At 45.4% G+C, this 19,365-nt stretch overlaps 1 protein-coding gene across 4 annotated transcripts in view; it reads right to left on the minus strand.

Annotated features, from left to right (window-relative positions):
• Positions 1–19,365, minus strand: part of DDX31 (DEAD-box helicase 31) — a 42,955-nt gene that overhangs the window by 16,612 nt on the left and 6,978 nt on the right. For all 4 annotated transcript variants that reach the window (XR_010349146.1, XM_064393998.1, XM_064393999.1 and 1 more), the window contains exons 12-17: positions 18,784–19,019; positions 18,264–18,440; positions 15,808–15,867; positions 9,888–9,938; positions 7,789–7,928; positions 2,370–2,451 (exon numbers count right to left, since the gene is read on the minus strand). Coding sequence is in view for 3 of the 4 variants with exons in the window: in XM_064393998.1 (XP_064250068.1) it covers positions 2,370–2,451; positions 7,789–7,928; positions 9,888–9,938; positions 15,808–15,867; positions 18,264–18,440; positions 18,784–19,019 (746 nt within the window). In the remaining variant the exon portion in view is untranslated. The remainder of the gene's footprint in view (positions 1–2,369; positions 2,452–7,788; positions 7,929–9,887; positions 9,939–15,807; positions 15,868–18,263; positions 18,441–18,783; positions 19,020–19,365) is intronic.

The following is a 19,365-nucleotide window of genomic DNA, read 5'->3' on the forward strand; positions in this document are numbered from 1 at the left end:
TGGGGAAACCCACCAAAAAGCCAGGCTGTAACATCTCCTGCTTCCATTATACTTCAAAACAAAATGAAGGATTTTGTTTTAATAACAACTTTTTACTAACCTCCACACACCTTCTCTAGAACTCACCAAGTCCCCCTTGCCCCCCTCCATAAAAGTTGAAAGATCAAATTTATTCTCTTTGTAGGCAGGTGAACATTCACACGCCCAGACATAGCCACATATATATTTCATATACCTAAATATAAAATATACATTTTACAGGCACTTCAGCTTGCTCCCTGGCTGCACACAGAAGCCCAAAAAATACATGTTCCAACGTGGTACTTATAATGGACTTGAGTTGAGGCAATGAGAACTGAAGAGCATCATAATGAGGTTCCTGTGTGCAGGACTATAATATATACATGACTCAGAGCACGGAGAGCTGAGAGCAGAGCTGAACCTCCCTCCAAAGGCAATGTCCCAACAGGATCAGCTCAGCTCCTCCTGACACCTCCTCAATCCCTCCTGTCCCACTGCACTCCCAGTTTGTTGTACTGCCCATGTGGCAAATTTAGGGAATTTAATAGAGATTAACCCTCCTGAAAATTGGGAAATTTTGCAGCTTCTGGCTGACCACTCAGAGCCTCCATGGCAATAGAAACATGCAGCTAACAAACACAACAAGTCCTTGATTGCATTAATATATTTTTCAAGTCATTCCTGAAGGAGTCTGTTTCATACTGACAGAATTGCTGTAATTCCATCCCAAATAACTGATACAGAGTTTTTCCCATATAAAGAAACTCTATTCTTAAATCCCAGGTCTTTCACAATTGAGTCACATAAAAACTGGTTATTCTGTATTTCTAAGTTCCTGAGAGAGATTAAAACCATCCTACAACCACAGTGGATGGATCTCAGCTCCAGTGAAGTCAACAGTAAAATCCCACTCGCTTTGATGTCAGAGGGAAAAGAGGAATTTAATCCCACCTTTGAAAGCAAAAGGAACCAAGTCCTTCTGTGCAAGTTCCTGTGTGCAGCACCTGGCATGGCAGGGCCTGCCCAAACCAGCAACTGCTCCTTTCAAAGAGGGGCTGGATTTAGAGCTTTTTGGAAGGATAGCCAAAAGATGTGTGTTTAAAAAATTCTGTGCTTAAATGGGTAGAGCATTTGACAATTTGGAAGCATGGTAGAAATACCAAACAGGCTTGGTTAGGTTTTTGTTGCTAAAAAGGGATTTTCTCCTGCAGCTTTTCAAAACTTAAATTGAAATTTCCTGGAACAAAATATGTTCTCTTTTTTGCCCACTTCCCATGAAATAACATTCATCCCCACATCTGGAACAGTGAATATTCTGTCCCCTGTCAGTAACAAATTTAAAGTACAATTTCTGCATAAATGGAATTGTTGAAAAAGTCTTCAAAGGAAATCTGAAGTCACTCTCCCTATAAGCACATTTGGGACAAAAGGAAAGTATTTATACATGGAACTATTTAAAATAATTTCTGCTCTAAGAAAGCACAACTGAACTTTGTTACGAGGCAATATCCTATGCACAATGCAGCCATTTAAAACACAGGCTTTACAGGCTGATTCCAGCCAAAAACAGTGGTGGGAGAGAGCTTTAAATAGAGCTGCATGTCAGCTGAGCTCAGGCCTGGCTGTGTGAGAGGTGCAGGAACACTGAACATCCTTCCCAGGCCGTGTTTACCAGGAACACCCCAGCTCCCAGCAGCCAACGCCTCAGACACGGGGTAACAAAAGCATGGGCAGGCAAAACAGCAACAAGAGAGAAAAAAAAGAGTGTGTGCTGCATCATGCTTGACACATTCTTGACTTGCATTCAAAATGCAGGTTCTGGCAGGATTTAATTTGCCAGAGCGCAGCAACGCCCGAGACATCAATTGCAAATGAGTGAATTCTGTGAATTAGCAACTTGAAGGCAGACCCAAAGCTTGCCCAAGTCAATAAAAAGGTGCCTGTCAACTCAGGGAGCTTTGTTTTAGGCTCCAAGTAAATACAGATGATAAAAACCCTTATGTAACACATCACCAAATGCATTTTCTTCATTTCTTCAGAGAGGTTTAGAGCCATTTGTCATCTCCAACAGTATTTTAGTGCAGAAACACAGGAAAAACAGGAACGTTGTGAGGGAAAAAACACAGAGCTTTTGCATCCAGAAACTTTCCCTGCCTGTTACAAAGATATTTGCTGAAGAGCTAGCAAACAGCTGCTTTCTGGGAACAACAAAAGACTGAAAAATTGTGATATAAGGTAGTTCTATAATTATTTACACTGTCTGACATCATGGATGTAAAGACAGATGCTGAGGCAGGAACACTTGTGATGTTGGACTGGAGCAATTCCAAAGCAGCAGAGTGACTCACCTTGCTTCCTGGTCTGTGCAATTTGAAGCGATCATCTTTCATCAGGGTGGCTAACACCTTCTCCATCTTCAGCTCTGAAACACTGAGGCAACAAAGACAAAAAATTACTGTTCCTCCTGCTTTGGAACACAGCGTGGAATGAGCCACAGACTGGTAATGGAGAGCAAAACAATTGACATTCAGAGTTTAACTTGACAATTTATTCCTGAAATACTCAAGGTCTTGGTGCAGACACTCCCTCATCACCCCTGGAAGTGGAACCACTGTAAAATCCAAACCCCTGCTTTCAGTGGCACAGAGACACAACTGACCCACAATTTTGTCACTGTTTTAAGTCACAGACAACACACACACTCCAATTCTGGCAGAGCATCAAAATAACTGAGGGTGGACCTTCCATTCACTGGTAGTCTCCTTGGCTCTCAACCAAGAGGAACTGATTAAAGAAATAAATTGGATTACACTTCCATTATTTTCATAGTTTTTCTTTCCTTGCACTGAGAAGCACCAGGACAATTGGGTAGCACCTGGTTATTCTTTTCACCAAAAGAAACTCAAGACAGAGCTGAAGCAGCTCATAACATTAATACTTCTTGTAAATTTGTTTTGTAACTATAAAGAATAAAATCTGCAACCGCCACCTTGAACCCAGGGGTTGTCCAACACTTCTTTTTTTCACTCAGGAGCAGAAGATTGGTTGTGTATCTGTGAAAAACAGGCACCCACAGGCTGGAAACACCTGCTCCACTTTGCTTGCTACTCCTGCCACATCTTGTCTCCTCCAGTTTAGCTCCCAGACTCTCTGGAATGAGACACAGTGCTCAAACCTCACTCAAAGAATGGTACTTTCACATTTACACACATTTGTTTCTACCTGTGTTAATGACCATTCTCACAACACCAAAGAGCTGAAACTAAAGGTGTGCAAAGACACAGCTCCTTCCTCTCACAGTCACTCAAGCTCAGAGGTAACAGCAAAACCCTGAGGAACTTTTCCCATCAGCCAATTCCCCTGCAGCTTCCTTCCCTCTGGTCACATTTTTCTTTCTTTCCCACAGGATCCTACATGACTCCAGCTCCTTGCTGCCTCACTCAGGTCAAAGCTCAGAGGCACTTCCCAATGGACAAACTCACCCTCCAATTCATTTATAGCCTCCAAAGCCACCTCAGACAACACAGTTTGATTTCCTTTCCTGCTCTGAGAACTCACCTCTCCTCTCATCTGAAGTGCAAAGCCAAAGCCCAGCCCATTAGGGACTCCACAGCATTTTTTTTTTAAATACAGGAGACTCATTCAGCTGTCCTAGCCAGGCTTCACACTGGGCATTTATTTTCATTCTGTCGACTCACATTCCTCCTGTAGGCTCAACCAGATGATTTATTCTCCAGTCCTGCTTGCATGACACTGCTGGGTCCTGCTATGGCCCAGATATGGAAATGCTTAGAAAACTGCTTCGTTTCCAAGTGAGCAGCCCTGCTTAAAGGTGCATTTACAGGACACCAGAAATTCTTTGTCCTCTTTAACACTGTCTTAAGGGGCACACACAGCCCAGGTGACAGCACAGGAACAGCTGTGCAGCTTCAGGCCATTAATATTACAGCTGCATCCAAACTGGGTCCCCTTTCCAAGGGAATTACTCAGGTCATAAAAGCTGATGTCTGTGGGCCCAAATTTTCAGTCATGGGCAAAGGTCATGTCTAGGAAAGAAGCCAAGGAGTTCATTTGGGATTAAACCCATCTAAAGAAGACAGAAATCTTTGGGGTCCAGCAATTCTCAGATGCCTGAATCTCAGCTGGTCAGAAAGCTGCCTGTGGTTTCTGAAAGGAAGCATTGCTGCTATTCTTCAATTTGTAAAGTACAGAAAGAAATTATAACAACAAAGGCATCTTCTTCTTTTCACTCCAAGCTCTCTAACACCTGGCTAGCAGGAATGGATGAATTTCTGCCAGTGTTTGACAGGATATTGTGATCCTCACCTGCTCCCCATCCTTCCCAGCTCAAGCAACAAAACCTTTACTTTTGCAACCTGCCTTTTCAACCTCAGCCAACTCAGCATCACAGCATAAGGGAAGGAGAAGGTGCAGAGGAACAGCCATCCAGCCTGGAAGGGATGGGCCAGGGTGGCCATAGGACACCCTACAAGGGAGAGCAGCCCCCCAAGTGCAGCTGGGGCACCCCATGCACAGATTCCTTCACAGAGGATGCAGAGACAGGCGGGGCAGCGATGGGGAGAAAGGGAAATGGAGCATAAAATGACAACTGAGTGTTCCTCTGTCTGGTTTTGAAAAGTATAACAGCAAATTAAAACATAAATGGTAACCACTTAAGCAAGAAGAAAGCAGACCTCCCCCTGCAAAGGTTGCTGTGACAGGGCTATGAATGAAAATGTCAAACCTTTGACATTGATTTGTAGGAGTTGTCACCCCCTCTCGGGTCCTCCCCTCCCCTGGCGTGTCGCCAGCAACAGATCCCTGAACTGGGTTCACAGCAGGGAGCAGGGAGGGGGAACAGCACAGCCGAGCAGGGAGGGAAACGACTGGAGCAGGGAGGGAAACGACTCGTGCCTTCACGGTGATGCCTCCTCCTTTATAAATTAGTTAGGCTGCTGTTAGCAGATAAAGAAATTATCTGATAGCTGTCGAGGCAGGCGCTGCGAGATTGCAGCTGAAGGGGCTAGAAGAGACATAAAGGAAAAAAAAAAAACCAAAACCTTGCATTTCTTCTGCTTGTTGCCTCCTCCCTTTGAAGGGAAATCTGTTAGTTTTGCTTGGAGCTGAGACAGAACATTTTGGAGTCTATCCCTTTTTTTTTTTTTTAAAAAGGAAAGAGGGAATGGAGAGAAAACATGAGTGTGCACGTGCCTGCACATCCACATTTACAGCTGGGCAGAGCAGCCACAACTTCCAGCCACACAAAGCCCAAACTGAAAGTTGCAGAGAGAAGGAGGCAGCTTTGCTGAGCCCCAACAGGAATTACTGATCTCAGCAGAGCCAAAGTGAGATCGTTTTGGCAAAGGCTAACGCTGCTTTTCCACACTGGAAGCCAAGGAGAGGCTTCAGGTACCGGTGAAAATTAATTGCAAGCGATTTCCAATTTCAAAGGCAGTCATCTCTAATTCCGAAGTGGATTTTCATCCAGGAACAAAGCCACGTCTGCTCTCATTACTTCCGACTCTCAACATTCCTGGACTTACTCCCATGCATGCTGGGGTGGGTGGAGGGGTTTAGGAAAAAACTCTGGGTCAGATCCTCATCTCCAGTAAATCAGCAGAGCAATGCTCATTTACACCAGCTGAAGGCTGCGGGGACACATCTCATGCTTTGTCTTCTTCAAAATACATATTTTATGAAGTATTTACATTTCAATAAACCCAGCGGGAACTTCATTTAAAAAAAGGAAAAAAAAAAAACCTCAACAAATTAAAAAAAAAAAAAAGATTCACAACACACACTCATCCTCGACAAAAACCCAAGAGATTTAAAAATTAAGCTAAAAACGGGGGAAAAAAAAAAAAAAGCAAACTCCAGTAACTTGTGCAGACCAAGTCAAAAGCTACAAAGACTTAGGGTAAAGGAACAGAAATGAGCAGTGCTTAAGAGGCTCGGTGACAGTCCAACACACGCTGTCTTTCGCCCTCACACTGAATTAAATTGTCAGGATTATCACCATAATGCTCTGTTTATGAAGGGTAACAGCAATTTGTGCTGATGGCACTTGCTGCCTTGAGCTTCAAGCTGCCTTCCTGCATCTTCTCAGTAATTCATCAGCTCCCTGCTCTATCCCAGTGCCCCTTCTCCTCATCCGTGTGGGAAGAGCAGAGAGGCCGGATTGCCCCGTGCCCGTCAGGCACTCGCTGCCTTCCCTCTGAGCATGGGGGTCAAGGAAGGCAAATTACACTCCTTTCTGGCAAGTCCTTCATCTGCAGGACATAAAACAAACAAGCAAAACAAGAAAAGGCAATCCCCAGAGTTGTCTGGCTCCGAAAAGCGAAGGAAAAATAAATTTACGTAAATCTCCTCCTGCTTATTCAGAGTCTTCAAGATTCCTGAAGACCGTGGCCAGCTCAACAACAGGTCTCCTTAGCAGATGTAATTACCAGCCTGAGTGACACTTCCCTAAACTTGTTAAAAAACAACAGCATTGGATAAAAGCATTAACATTTAAAATAAAAAGGAAGGAAATTTCTCTCTCCTTCCTCTAACAATACCAAAATATTATAAAATAGAAAAACAGAACTTTCTACTTGGAGTTAAAAATTCACAATTATGTGGGATTTCACCTTTAAATGTCAGTGCTGTTTGTTACATGAAAAAAAACCCTGTCAGCTTAGCCTTCCATGTCTTGCTGGTGTCTGCTTAATAGATAGTTACCTGGGATGATGGATGGCTCTTTGTTAGACCACTAAATGGCTCACAGCCTAGAATAAGCCTGTATTTACTGCCAACATTTGTTTGTTTCAAGGATGCAAAACCAAATTCGATTCCAAGCAGCTCCACCCGACAGAAACACAAGAAATAAAAGGGAACTAATTTGTGCATGAGTTTACAGGGCTCCATCAACACTGCTACAACACTGAAGGGACTCTGGTGATGTTCTCAAACGCTGAGAGACAGCAGAGCAGGGAGCAAGGGGAGGCACAAACACCCAGCTGGCTGCTGAGGAGGCTGGAGATCCTGCCTAGCGATGCTGAGCAGCCAGTTGTGGCTTTTCTCTACAAAAAGACCATTGTGCAGGCAGAGCTGGACTAAAATCTCATCATGTGTCAGCCATCAGGTACCTGACTGCACACTGGGCTGGTTCTTACTGAGCCTGGCTTGCTCTCCTTGCTGCTACTCCCAAGTCCAAGCCAGAGCCAGGCAGGCTTGGAAGCACACCCCACTTTGGGGCTGCAGAGCCCACCCTCCCTTTTTGCCTCCCAGGACCACACTGGGCTCTCACCACTTGCCAAAGCCTCTCCTGTTCCCGTCACAAGCCACTTAAACAACACATCTTGGTCAACTAACTGCAGATATGACCCACATCTCCCAGCAATTTCTCCCCCAGACCTCTCCCAAAGGGCCAGCACAGTCTCTGACAAGATGGTGCCACGCAGGCAGAGGGCCAGGGACCATCTGACAGGCTCGTCTGACTCGTGATCGCCACGATTTGAACCCAGGGCCAGAGAGAAAACAATGGAGTGCAAAGGATCTCTGACTATCCCTGCCCCTCACCACACACACTCACTCACGCACAACCTGTCAGGCTGATGATTTTCACACACTTCCCTCTTCTCCTTTTGCTAGTCTGGGGCCAGGCCTAGATCACGAGAATTAATAAATTCTTATTAAAACCTGCACGAGACACAGTCCCGCTGAAAGTGCCACGGAAGGTTAATTAGCAAGGATGAGCTGAAACTTTTGTTGGCGTTTCTGACTCACTTAATCTTGTGAGAAGCCAGCAAGCTGACATATTCTGCCTCCGAAGGCGCCAGCACGAGCAGGCTGCTCCCGCGGCAGCCGATGCGCGCCGTCCTCCCGATCCGGTGGATGTATTCCGCAGGTGAAGCCGGAGCGTTGTACTTCAGGAAGGGGAAAAGAGCAATTAACGGGATGTTAATTAGAAACCACACACCCAGCCCGCTCACCTGGAACAAAAGGCACACCCCACACGCTGCAGCTCCCGAGGAATTGGGCTGTTTGGAACACGCCTCATCCTCGGAACCATCACTCAGCCCCTCAGCCGCGGCGGTTTTTTGACATGTGGATGTGACATGTTGGCCAACTTTCAGATAATAGGACAGTTTTCCCCATCTCAGTGTCTCTCTCTGCCTTTTATATTTTATTTCTATACAGAAACCTGTTCACTTCCCCTAAAAAAAAAATCAAATCTGATAAAACCTCACACCAAAGAGCGCCCAGGACTGCCCACATGGAGCAGGGAGCTGCCTGCTCTGCATTTGGGAGAAAAACCACAAAACAAAAAAACAGCTGATGCCAATTTGGAATTGGGCTAAATTGCTTTGTTTGGATTAAAGCAAATCATAGCTGGTTACAGGGTAGAATAAATCTAAGAGAGAGGAGGGAGTGCTTTCAGCAGTCTGTGATACAGGTAGCAACTGTCTTCCCCTGTCCAACTACCAGGCACCATGAAAACGTTCCTTAAAGACCCCCCAAATCTAGCACTGCCTCTCATTTACCTCACTGGGAATCAAAACTGCCCAGCTATTTGCAAGATAGGTTGCAAGGGTGACACATTTCCCTCCCTTTAACCTCCCCCTATTCTTTCCCCCCCTTCCTCTCTTTCCTGGAAAAAATGAACAAGCACAGAGATACTGCTCAGAAATGAGCCCTCAGCAGTTTAACTGGAAAAAACCCAACAACCAAAGCCCACTCTAGTGTTTATACCTGTGCCCTCTGGCAAAGTTTCTACTGGCTAGAGGTGTGAGTAAGATGCTGTGAGCAATCTAATTGCTCCCTGCAGGTCCTTGCTCTTGGACACAGCTCTCAGGACAGCTGAGATTTCGCCTTCTGGACACACAGAAGTCTCCCAGGGCTTTAGGTAATTTGCACTGCGTTCTAACACTGGCAACTATATCTTTGGTTAAATTATATTAATATACAGATCTGGGAATTAAAGACTTCACTTCCACAGCCTTCATCGACTAGCTGGCTGCTATAATATCATTCTTTTTTTAAGAAACACAAAAATCAAATCAAATTTGTTACCTGAAGGGATGAGGTAGAAATTAAAAAGCTTTGTTGAGGCTCTGTGCCCTGTTCCTTTTACCCAGGTGTCGCTTGATACATGTGAATCTCTGGATCAGTTTTTCCTCTATTCAACTAACCTTTTTTTAATTATAAATCTTTTATAGAAATGAAACCTGTCTCATGCTCTCAGCCTCCTCTTTGAAACGACAGGCTGCTATTTTTAAGGTTCAATCCATCTTCCTTTGTTTCTATTTTTTTTTTCCCTAGGACTGTTATTTCTGTCAACAGCAATGCAGCAGTGTGGGGTTTTGTTGGGCTTGTTTTCTTCAGGGAAAATCTGAACCATGCAGTTCTGGAGGCTGGATGCCTGCAGCTACTCAGCCCCAACCCAGCCAAGCCTTACTCAAAACACTCAAGTCACTGCACTGGCACTACTGGGCAACTCAATTTTTAACATCAGGAATGCATTTAAACTCCTCATGGAACTGCCTCCCCAGCAAGCTCAGGAAAGCAGGAACAGAACTGCAAGAGATGGCCAGGATTTCACAAAATTTGGCTTCCTAGGTGGGGAAATGGAGGGTGCTTCATCTCCAGCCAGGAGAAACTCTGGTAACACCAGAGTTATCAAAGAGAAAAACAGATCAAGACTATCCTAGCAATGCTTTATCCTGCAAAACCCAGAGTCCCAGTCCTGCAGTCAGGAATTTGTGGGTCTCCCACACCTGCAGGTATCAGCACCAAGATCAGCAAACTGCAGGAAGGTTCTGGACTGGGAAGGGAATTCATGTGAGCAAGGCTGCAGTTAACACAGACACACACAGCAAACCCACCTGTACAATCCACGTCACTTGAGGCAGGTCCAGCCCCCGTGCTGCTACATCCTTTAAAATTAATAAGGAAATCACTTTAGTAAAAATCCTTTGGAGTAGAGTGAGGAGTCTTCTGGGATGGCAACTATGTCTGAAAGCAACTGGCTGTGCAAGTAGGAATTTTATATGTCTAATTTGGGGAGAGATGGACTAAAGGTCAGAAATAACATTGAGAGTTTAAAATGTAAGGATTGTTGGCAGTCAAAAATGCAATGCAATCAGAAATTATCCACTACTATGGCCCAAAGCCTGCAGGACACACCTATTTCAGGATGGTGGTGTTGAATTACAGCATTTTGCTACAGCCCCTGAGAGAATCCACTGTATAAATGGTAGTGATACCTTTGGTTCTTCAGTTTGTTTCACTGATGAAAAGAGATCTGCTCATGAGCACCTACTACCCAAACATAGAGAGGCAGAACTAAATCTCTGAAAGGCAGCACTAGTTCTCAGCACACCTTTATCCACAGCAAATCTAAGTACTAAAATCATGCTGCTTATGATGAAAAGGGGAAAAAAACCATAAAGGCCAATGGTCAACAATCCCTGGCCTTGGGTGGAATGTCCAAAGATACACTGATCTCTACCTACAAATAATTAGTTGTTTCCTAGGTGATGGTCTGAAGTTGAGGAGCAGATGACTTGCAGGTCATCTGGCCCTAAAATAAAAGGCAAACAAACAATTTAGCAGAATCTGCAGGAAGCTGGAGCACAGCTTGAGGAGAAGGGACTTCAGCTATGCCTTAGATTTGCACCAGTCTGGCTTTGATTTGGAGAAACAAAATGCAGCTACGAAGAAAAGAGTCTGAGGCTGCTGTCAGAGTGTTATCTGATGTGCCAGCTGGTGAGAAAACCCATCAACTTGGAGAAGGACTTGAATGAGACCCTTTAGTTATCCACAGCCAGATATCTCCAAAAACATACCCCCTTCTGAGAGAAAAGAGAGTTTAAATGCTATCCAAAACAGAGAGTGCAAACACATTTCAATCTCCCTTCTTGATTTTCTGTTCATTAGTAATGTCCTCACATACTCCTTGGATTTTACATTCACCAGGTGCAATAGCAGAGCAGGTGTGCAGATTTAACTCTGTTAGGAAATGTTTTGCAACACATGTATCTTTTAGCTAGTTGCAAAATAGAATATATTAAGGACGTAAGCAGGAGCTTAATGTACTAAAAATGTGTCAGCCACCCACTGAAGTGTTTTCATGCAACTCCCACACACGTTAAAAGAATGGGAAGCTGATGTTTTGGCAGCAAAGGCCTTCCCATAAGCACTAACCAGGCTGTTTTGTGGCTCCAACTGCAGTAAAAGAGGAGACACTTTCCACAGCGCCCACTCCGAAATAATGCACACTCGCGCTCCAACACGCTCATTAAGGAGTGACTTGTTCCCAGAGTCAGAATGAACAGATGTACAAAAAGCCATTTAAAGGAGGTTGGAGAAAATAAATCAAGGGAAGTCGGGAAGCGTGTAGAGCAGTTACCAGGATAACAAGGATATAAACTCTGCAGCACGATCAGACAGCAGCGCTGACGGCTGATTCCGAGCTGGCTGGCTCTGTTCTTCCACGCTGACAAGGCTTTGGTCTTTTCCCTTACTGTGCTCTTCCTCACCCCCAGGAGCTGAGGAAAGGCTGGCTGAGGAGAGGGCTCTGACCTTGGCACAGGGCAGTTTCCCCAAAATAAACCAAGAACCAAGACACCCCTGTGGTCTGGAGCACCTCTAACATGAGAAGGAGTGGAGAGCACTGGCAGGAGCCTTCCCTCTCATCCACCCAGATTCTTTCCCTACTATTCCAAGATAATTTTCTCAATATCTCAGCTTGGAAAATCACTGCCACACTCAGCATTTTCATGTGCATTTGTCCAAGCTGAAAAGGTTCACTAAAAGCCTCATAAACAGCCAGGGAGAACATTTTAGGGGAAGGCTTTCTCCCATCACCAGCCTTGCATTCATGATCACTTTCACAGTGCCACCAATTCCACTCAGTTGTTACTGACACGCAACAGCAGCTACTCTCCTGGGGTTTCCCTTGGCTCTCTTTCACAAGTCTCTTGGGATTTACTGGTAATTGGAGTGTTTTGCAAACTCTCAAAGATTCCTCAGTATCAGTCTACCCGTGTCTCCTCAAGCTCCTTTTCCTCAAAGACCCTGGCAGAGAGCAGCAAGGCAGGACTAGGGTAAAAAGTTTGAGTTGATTTGCTTTCCTCTGCTGGCAGAGCCCGTGATTTTCAACTTCTCAGAATTTTAGAAAAATATTTGTGGGTCACCTTTCCAGAAGAGAGAACACAACCCAAACAACAACAATCCAGTTTTACACTTATTCCACACACAGACACACTAACCTGCTGCCAGTACTCTTTCAAGAAGCCCAAGAGATTTCCAATGCACCACTGTCCCCTCTTTTCCACTGCCTCAGATGGCACTGCTCCTTCCATGTGTGACCTCACACCACCATTCCTTAATTACAGAGAAATCAAGGATATGACACCTTGGCAGGTCGCTGCTGCCTCCTTTCCACGGGCAATGGAAGGGCCAATTCTTCAGTGACCATCTCATGGGAGCAAAAACCCAAAACCAAACCTACACCAGTGTCATTTTAAAAGATAACCTGAAACCATAACCACGTTCCTGCCCTGATCCCAACTGCAAAGCACACAGGGGCATAGAATCAAGGAACAATCCACCTGAGGGATGCTAAATAGGCTAAAATTTCTGCTCTGAACAATTCATGTTACCAGCCTGTGCTTGTGGGTACAAGAATGGGGTACAGGGGTGAGTGCCAGGGAATGGAGGGCAAAAAGGTCACACTGAAAGCAAGTCCTGTCACTGCAGAAGATCAGAACCAACAGGGCCACAAAAGTTTTGCAAGGGCCTCGGTTTGCTCAGTCCCTCTCACACAATCTAATTAGGGCAAAGGAAATTGCTAAAGTTGCTTTTGAAAGACACTCAATGGTGAGGTCTTGAAGGCCCTGAGCTTGACAATTGGCTGCCTACATGAGGCCTAGAAGTACAGATGGAAGGCAGCTTGCTCAGGTGCCAGGCTGTCAGTTGGATTAAAATGACTCATTTATTTACCAAAGAACCTCACAAAGTGCTTTAGCTAACAGGCAGAGAGGGCCTAACGGCTCTCCAAGCTGGGGAAGAAGCTCTCGCGCCTTCCCGGCCTGCCAAAAGTCATTACTGCCGAGTGTGGAAAGCCATCAGCAGGGTAGAGACCCCCGTCGGCAGGGTGACAGATTGGGCTGCGTAATCAGAGGAGGAAGGGGAGAGCACAGAAGCTGTCAGAGGCGAAAGCTCTTGGCTGGGGCCGCCAGAAAACTGGCAAGATGAGTTAGCGTGACTGAGTAAACAGCAAACAATCTCCAAATGATCTTTCCTCCCTCCCTGGAAGAGATGAACTTGTTTAAAAGGCACATCCCAAAGGAAGCCGCAAAGAACTTTCAGTGAAGGAGAGAGAAATAAATCTGGATGAGGCCCTCTGAGATACATGGCCCTTCTTTATTTTCTTGTCTGCCAGCTTATATTGTCTGGCAAAAATATTTTATGGGCTATATTAATATACATATGACATAGAGCAAATTAATAAAAGGAACAGCAGGTCCCATTGCTTACTAGAGCGGAAAGATGGGTGGAGAACATGGCATAAGGGACAAGGGAAGGACGGCAACATTATTTGTGTTGCTCTTTTGTGAGCCAGGTTTCAAAATTTTGTGGGCACAAACCACGATTTTGCAATGAAAAGAACAGAACCACCTTTCTGCAGAATTTTTTTTTTTTTTTTTGCTGATATGGAGAAGAGTGTCAGAAAAAGCAATGCCCTTAGAGGCAGGAGGTGGTCACAGAGCCTGGCTGCCCTTTGGACATCTGCGTTGGGGAGGCACCTGTAATGTGGGACTGGTGCAAAGTGTATCTCTATATTAAGGTGTCCATATGGTCCCCATTACTGTGGTAACAGGCCACCTCCTGCTTTCAATGCATTTGTCCTCCCAACATCTCTGTAAGATGGAACTGTGCTACTTTCCCCATTTTACAGATGGGCAGATGAAGCACAGGGAGATTTTGGACTCAAGACACGCAGCTCACTGTGCTTAACGTGCTGACCATGTGCCAGCTGAGGCACAGTCACCAGCACCGGCAGGAGCTGCGTCCCTGCCTTGCAGGAAATGCAAAGCAGCTTAGATTGAAGAGGAGGAGGAGGCTTACAATAAATGTGTTACCTTACACCACCCTCATCATGGCAATCCAGGTTACTCCACGTTATCTCCCATTTATGACCATTATCTCCCATTTTTGACAGGTCAGGAGCAAACCCACAACCACTGCTGCTGAACTGACATGTGGCTACTTGCCTTGTCACCCCAATTCCACCTGCACAGAGTCTGTGGCATGGCAGGAAATCAAACCACATCTCCACAGTGTCTCAAGAGGGGAATCCCATCCACCAAGGTTTCTTTATCCAAATTCTTTTTCCTACCTCGTCAACAGTTGCACATTTCCTGACAGATTTTTCCTGTCACAGGCTGCATTTTCCCTTCAAACCTTCTCACCCAGGAATTGCTAGCCTAGTGATAGCAATGGTTTTGCTTTTTCTTTGTCTAAAATTGAGCATTTACCTTCCTTCCAAACCCATTAAATTGGAATTTCAAAACCAAGATGCATACCTGACATTTCTCAGTTATGTGCATCAAGGATAACAAAGTTTAGCTGTTTATTTTTCAGAATTTACCAAATCTTTGTATCTTCAAAACAATCTACAGCACTGAATGATTTAAGCTTTACTCTCCTCCCTAGTTCTGACACTCAAGTATTAACTCTATATACAAGGGAGCCAAGTTACAGTTCCACTTATGCACTGCAAAGATGCATTTTGACCTTGATCAAATCACTGAAAGGTTGTACACACAAAGCAGGACCAAAAGGTAACAGGTAGAATTTTACAGGTGACATAATAAATAATTTGGCAATGCTAAATCAAGCACTCCTATATACATGGCACTCCTAGTTTGAACTGTGGGCAGAAAAAAGAAAAAATTCATCTCTTCACATTCTGAAAAAATTGCAACTAGTTTCCTTTAAGAATAAGGTGCAGCAAGAACAGGAGTCATTTCAGAGCTGGAGAGGGTTTCTCAGCTCTAATTACTCCCGATCGCTGTAATTTACAGGTTTGCAGTGGGTAGAAATCGCCAAGATTCACACGTTTTCAGATCAACAGCTGCCACTATTAGAGAGCAAATCGTGCAGCCTTCTGCACCACTGCAGCAGCCTGTGGCCCTGGCAGGTCAGGAGCGAGAGGCAAAGGTGCCACCACAACCCAAGGGTGCCAGCAAACTTCAGCAGAGGACAAGAATTTCACCCTCAGCACCCTTGGAAGGAGCTTGAAGGGCACAAGGCAAGGAGAGCAGCAGAGCATGTGCTTTTCCTTCTCTGGTTGGGCTCCCCTTTCCACCTCTGCAGGTGGTTGTTTTTAACCTTGGGGTATTTATTAAGATGGGAAATACCACATTCCATCCAGTTTTCCTGGCAGTTCTGGGGCACACTACAAATCAGGATTGCATTCTACTGGCTGTATGTAGGGGGCAAGGTTCCAGCTTCAAAGGAACAGATTTTTCCAGACATAAGACCAAGCAAAATACTTGGTGGTCTCTAATATAAGACATACAATTCTTCCTGTATATGGTAACTCAGCAGAAGATCATGTTAGTAGTTTGCAAAGAAGGCCCCAGTCTTTACTGAACACGTGAGATGCAGAAAAAGGAGATGACTTTCCTCAAGGTCAGACAGTGAGCTGGAATTAGAGCTCAGTGCCAATTCCTTGGTTACCCTTAGGGATCAGACCATTAGTGTGGAGCTCCAAAGTGACTCCAAGTTACTCACAGTGCAAAGCAAGATGCCAGTCTTGGATTTTAGGAACTCCTGGAAGACCTCTGTCCTTTCCTAGAAGATTGAAAAGGAAGAATTAAAAGACTGCTTATCACATTACAATCAAACACAAAGCAAATTAGCTGGGGTAACAATTTAACTGGGTCTTGTTCACTAGATCATGTACAGATCCAAAAGCAAAGGAATTGGCCTCACAAGTGCCAGACTCTTACTGCAAATGGAAAAATCTGTGGCACACAGGTGTGGTCCCAGGTAGGAAGGCAGTGTCTGGGGAAGCCTGGATGCATTTGGACAAATCAGAGCAGCCAACACCTCCACAGTTTGCACAGAAGCAGAGCCTGTGTGTGCCAGCAAACAGGAACTGTTTTACATGGAGAGGGGATCCACAAAGGATTAGGCAGCACCAACAGAAGCACTGGCACACTTTATGGGCAAGACAGGCTTTGGTGGAAACAAGCAAAGCTGGACGTGTTCACTGCTGTCTGTCCAGTCACACGATGGGCAGGATAAGCCCATTTTGTTGACACAGTGATATAATCACATCACAAGAGATCAGCCTCATCATGTGCCCAATGGGGCATGCACACAGCCACTGCTCTGACTCTGGAATTAGAGTGTCAGGGATGCTCAGCTGCACACTGAACTGCTGTGGGACAAGGCTTCAAAGTAACAGGGCAGGAGAGATGGTCAGAAATCCCTGCCCAAGGGGAAAGGAGGCACCTTCCCATGCTTTCCCTTTTACTGGCAAAGGCCACCAATGGGGCTGATGACATTGGGATGGAGGCTGCTCCTTCCACCAGGGTCAGAGCAGCCTTGTCCCCATCTCTGCCCTGCTCCTGCAGCCCCCACTCCTTACATGAGCTCAGGCCCACAGGCAGGGCCATCCACAGCACCCAGATCCCAAATTACCCCCAGCAGTCTCTGAGCCATTAAAGGGAACTGCAGGAACCCAGTACAGCCCCTCAGCTCCCCTCAAAACCCTCCTGCTTTGTCAGTCCCCAAACCTTCCCAAGCACATTCCAATTATTTTAACTAACAGCTTTGGGGTGTGTTTTTTTTCTTGATGAAACCACAAAAACTGACTCTATAACTCACATTACACCACAATGATATTTGCTATCTCTGAGCACCAATAATCAAAGTTCTCAGCACAACTTGGTCTTCACTTGCCAATACCACCTCTGCACCTACACTCCTTTTTCTGCTCGCTTTCCAAAATATCCTTATTTCCACATTTCAAGCCTTTCCCTGGAGTTCTGGCTAGGAGCTAAGTGTTACACTGATGATAGAGGAGAAACCTTACACACTTGACTCCCAGCTAGAGGTGCTGTTCCAGAAAAGAAGGGAAACTTGGGCCTTGCTGACACACTGAACCCTCTGCTGACAAAAATTAAAGAAGAGAGCACGCTGTATCTTGTTGACAATGACAGCAGCCGTGCTCAGCAGTACCATATGGGATCCACAATTTAGCTCCATTAATGCTCTTAATTTGAAGACATCAAGCACTAATTACACACTGGGTACTAAAAAGGCAAAACCCTTCCCCTGGTGCCAGCTACTTAGTGGTGTTCTGTTGGCTTAACAGCTGGTCAGGGTAGAGTTGGGCCAGACCAGGCCTGCTCACTTGCTCAGGCAGGCAGGTTGAGGAAAGGCCAGACTGCAGGGACAGCAAAGCACATGTTTCTGGTCTCCACAGGATGGGAATGAGTGAGAAAAACAATGGCTCTTCACCTCTTGCTTCATCAGAAGAGCTTTATTCATTTGCCATCTCTGCTGTGCAGCTCAGAGTAGAGCAGCAGCTCTCTCCATCACAGACCAAGGGCAGGATCTGGGCCTGAACTTCCAAGGGAGGTCTCTCAGCTATTGTGAGAAACTTTGCAGTGACAGTTCATCTGACATTCTCCTCCTGGCCTCTCAGCCCTCTGTAGCAAGGCCCAACCTCTCCAATAGGTCCAAAACTATTTTGGGGTAATCACTGTTACAATATTATTATTCCATCCCAGGGAAAACAGCAGTCTGTCAAGACACTGCTCTTCAAAACCAAAGCAAAACTGCTCCAGCCTCATTTAATGGGGACAACTCATTAGGCAATAATATTTTGGGGCTTAGAAAAGGTTTTTCTTTGGCATTAAAAGTCCGTCTTGACTGCATGAGAGAGAAACACAGAGACATAAATGGTTTAGTGTACCCACTGGGAAGAGAGAATGGCTGCTCTGCCTGCTGAAATAACACATTTGCTTCTTCAGGTGTGTTTTTCAGATATGGCTACCAAGATACTTTCCAGAAATGGGACAATATCTTTATTCTCTTTAGCAGATGGAAGACTGAGGCCCCTAGAGGTGAAATGACTCTCTGTCCTCTCTTCTGCCCTCCTCCCCAAAATAGCCACATAATAAATCACAGGGAAAAAGGAGTAAAACTGCAGGTCCTGACATTTTGAGAGTGCTTACTTCCTGTTCCATGTTGCCGTGCAGACGTAGAAAACGTAAGCTCACAGAGGAGAGGGGTGAACGTCCAGCTTGTTCTGACTCTGGCCCTCCTGAAAGGACCTTTACAAGGAGCTCGTGGTAGAATTCCACTTGTTCACAGCTGGAGAAAAAGATGATCATCTTGTGGCGCTTTTCAAACTGCAAGAACAAGAGAATTGCACATGACCACTTCCAAAGGCCTCTCCCAATTCCCTGATCATGAAAAGATGCAGGTGGTTTACACTTCTGGAGATACAATTATCTGGGAAAGGATTACAGAGCCTGACACCAAACAGAGAGCCCACAACAGAAGAATGAGTACATGCTGCACAGGGATCTCTCTGCCAGCATGAAAGACACAACAGCACCTCAGCTCTCTTGTGGTTCAAGATGCACTTCAAAGCCCTGGATCTAATCCATGCTATCCTCAACAGAGGAACAGATAAAGGAGCTGGAAAGGGCAAAGGGCTACTTAGTAATATAAATGCAAACAGAGTCTCACCTTGCATTTCTGCAGGATAAAAGCTGCTAACGTGACAAGCCTCAGTTTGCTGGGCACCATCATGACATACTGCTGGAGTGTCTCTGGAACAGCAAAGTTTTCTTGCTCCATGCAGTTCAATGAACTGCTGGCTTCCCTGTCTGTTTGTGATGCTGGCTCAGGCACCTTCTGGATTTCATCTGCTATGGAGATGCTGACAGGGTCGTTCAAGCTGATATCAGCCAGGCGTGTCACCCCTAAACCACAGAAATGAGAGACACGTGAGGCCAGTCTGGCCTGGGATGATGAACTCACACAAAAAACCAACTAACAGAGTTCCAGTGAAAAGGAGTGGAGGGCAAGAACCCAGTGAGACACCCTCAGTCACTGACAGCACACCCTCACAAACCTCAGCCTTTTTAAGGCTTGGCTGATGTGGACTCCACCAGAACCTGGACAAGACACTACAGCTCACTGTGCTATTTTACAGTACATGAATGTCTTTATGGACAGACAGCATTTGGCAGGCCTACTTTTAAATGTGTGTGGGAAAATCCCAGCAGATCTTCACTCTGTCAGGAATACAGGAGTCAGAAGGCCTGG

Source organism: Passer domesticus, chromosome 18, assembly GCF_036417665.1.
Source record: "Passer domesticus isolate bPasDom1 chromosome 18, bPasDom1.hap1, whole genome shotgun sequence".
NCBI classification, from domain to species: Eukaryota; Metazoa; Chordata; class Aves; order Passeriformes; family Passeridae; genus Passer; species Passer domesticus.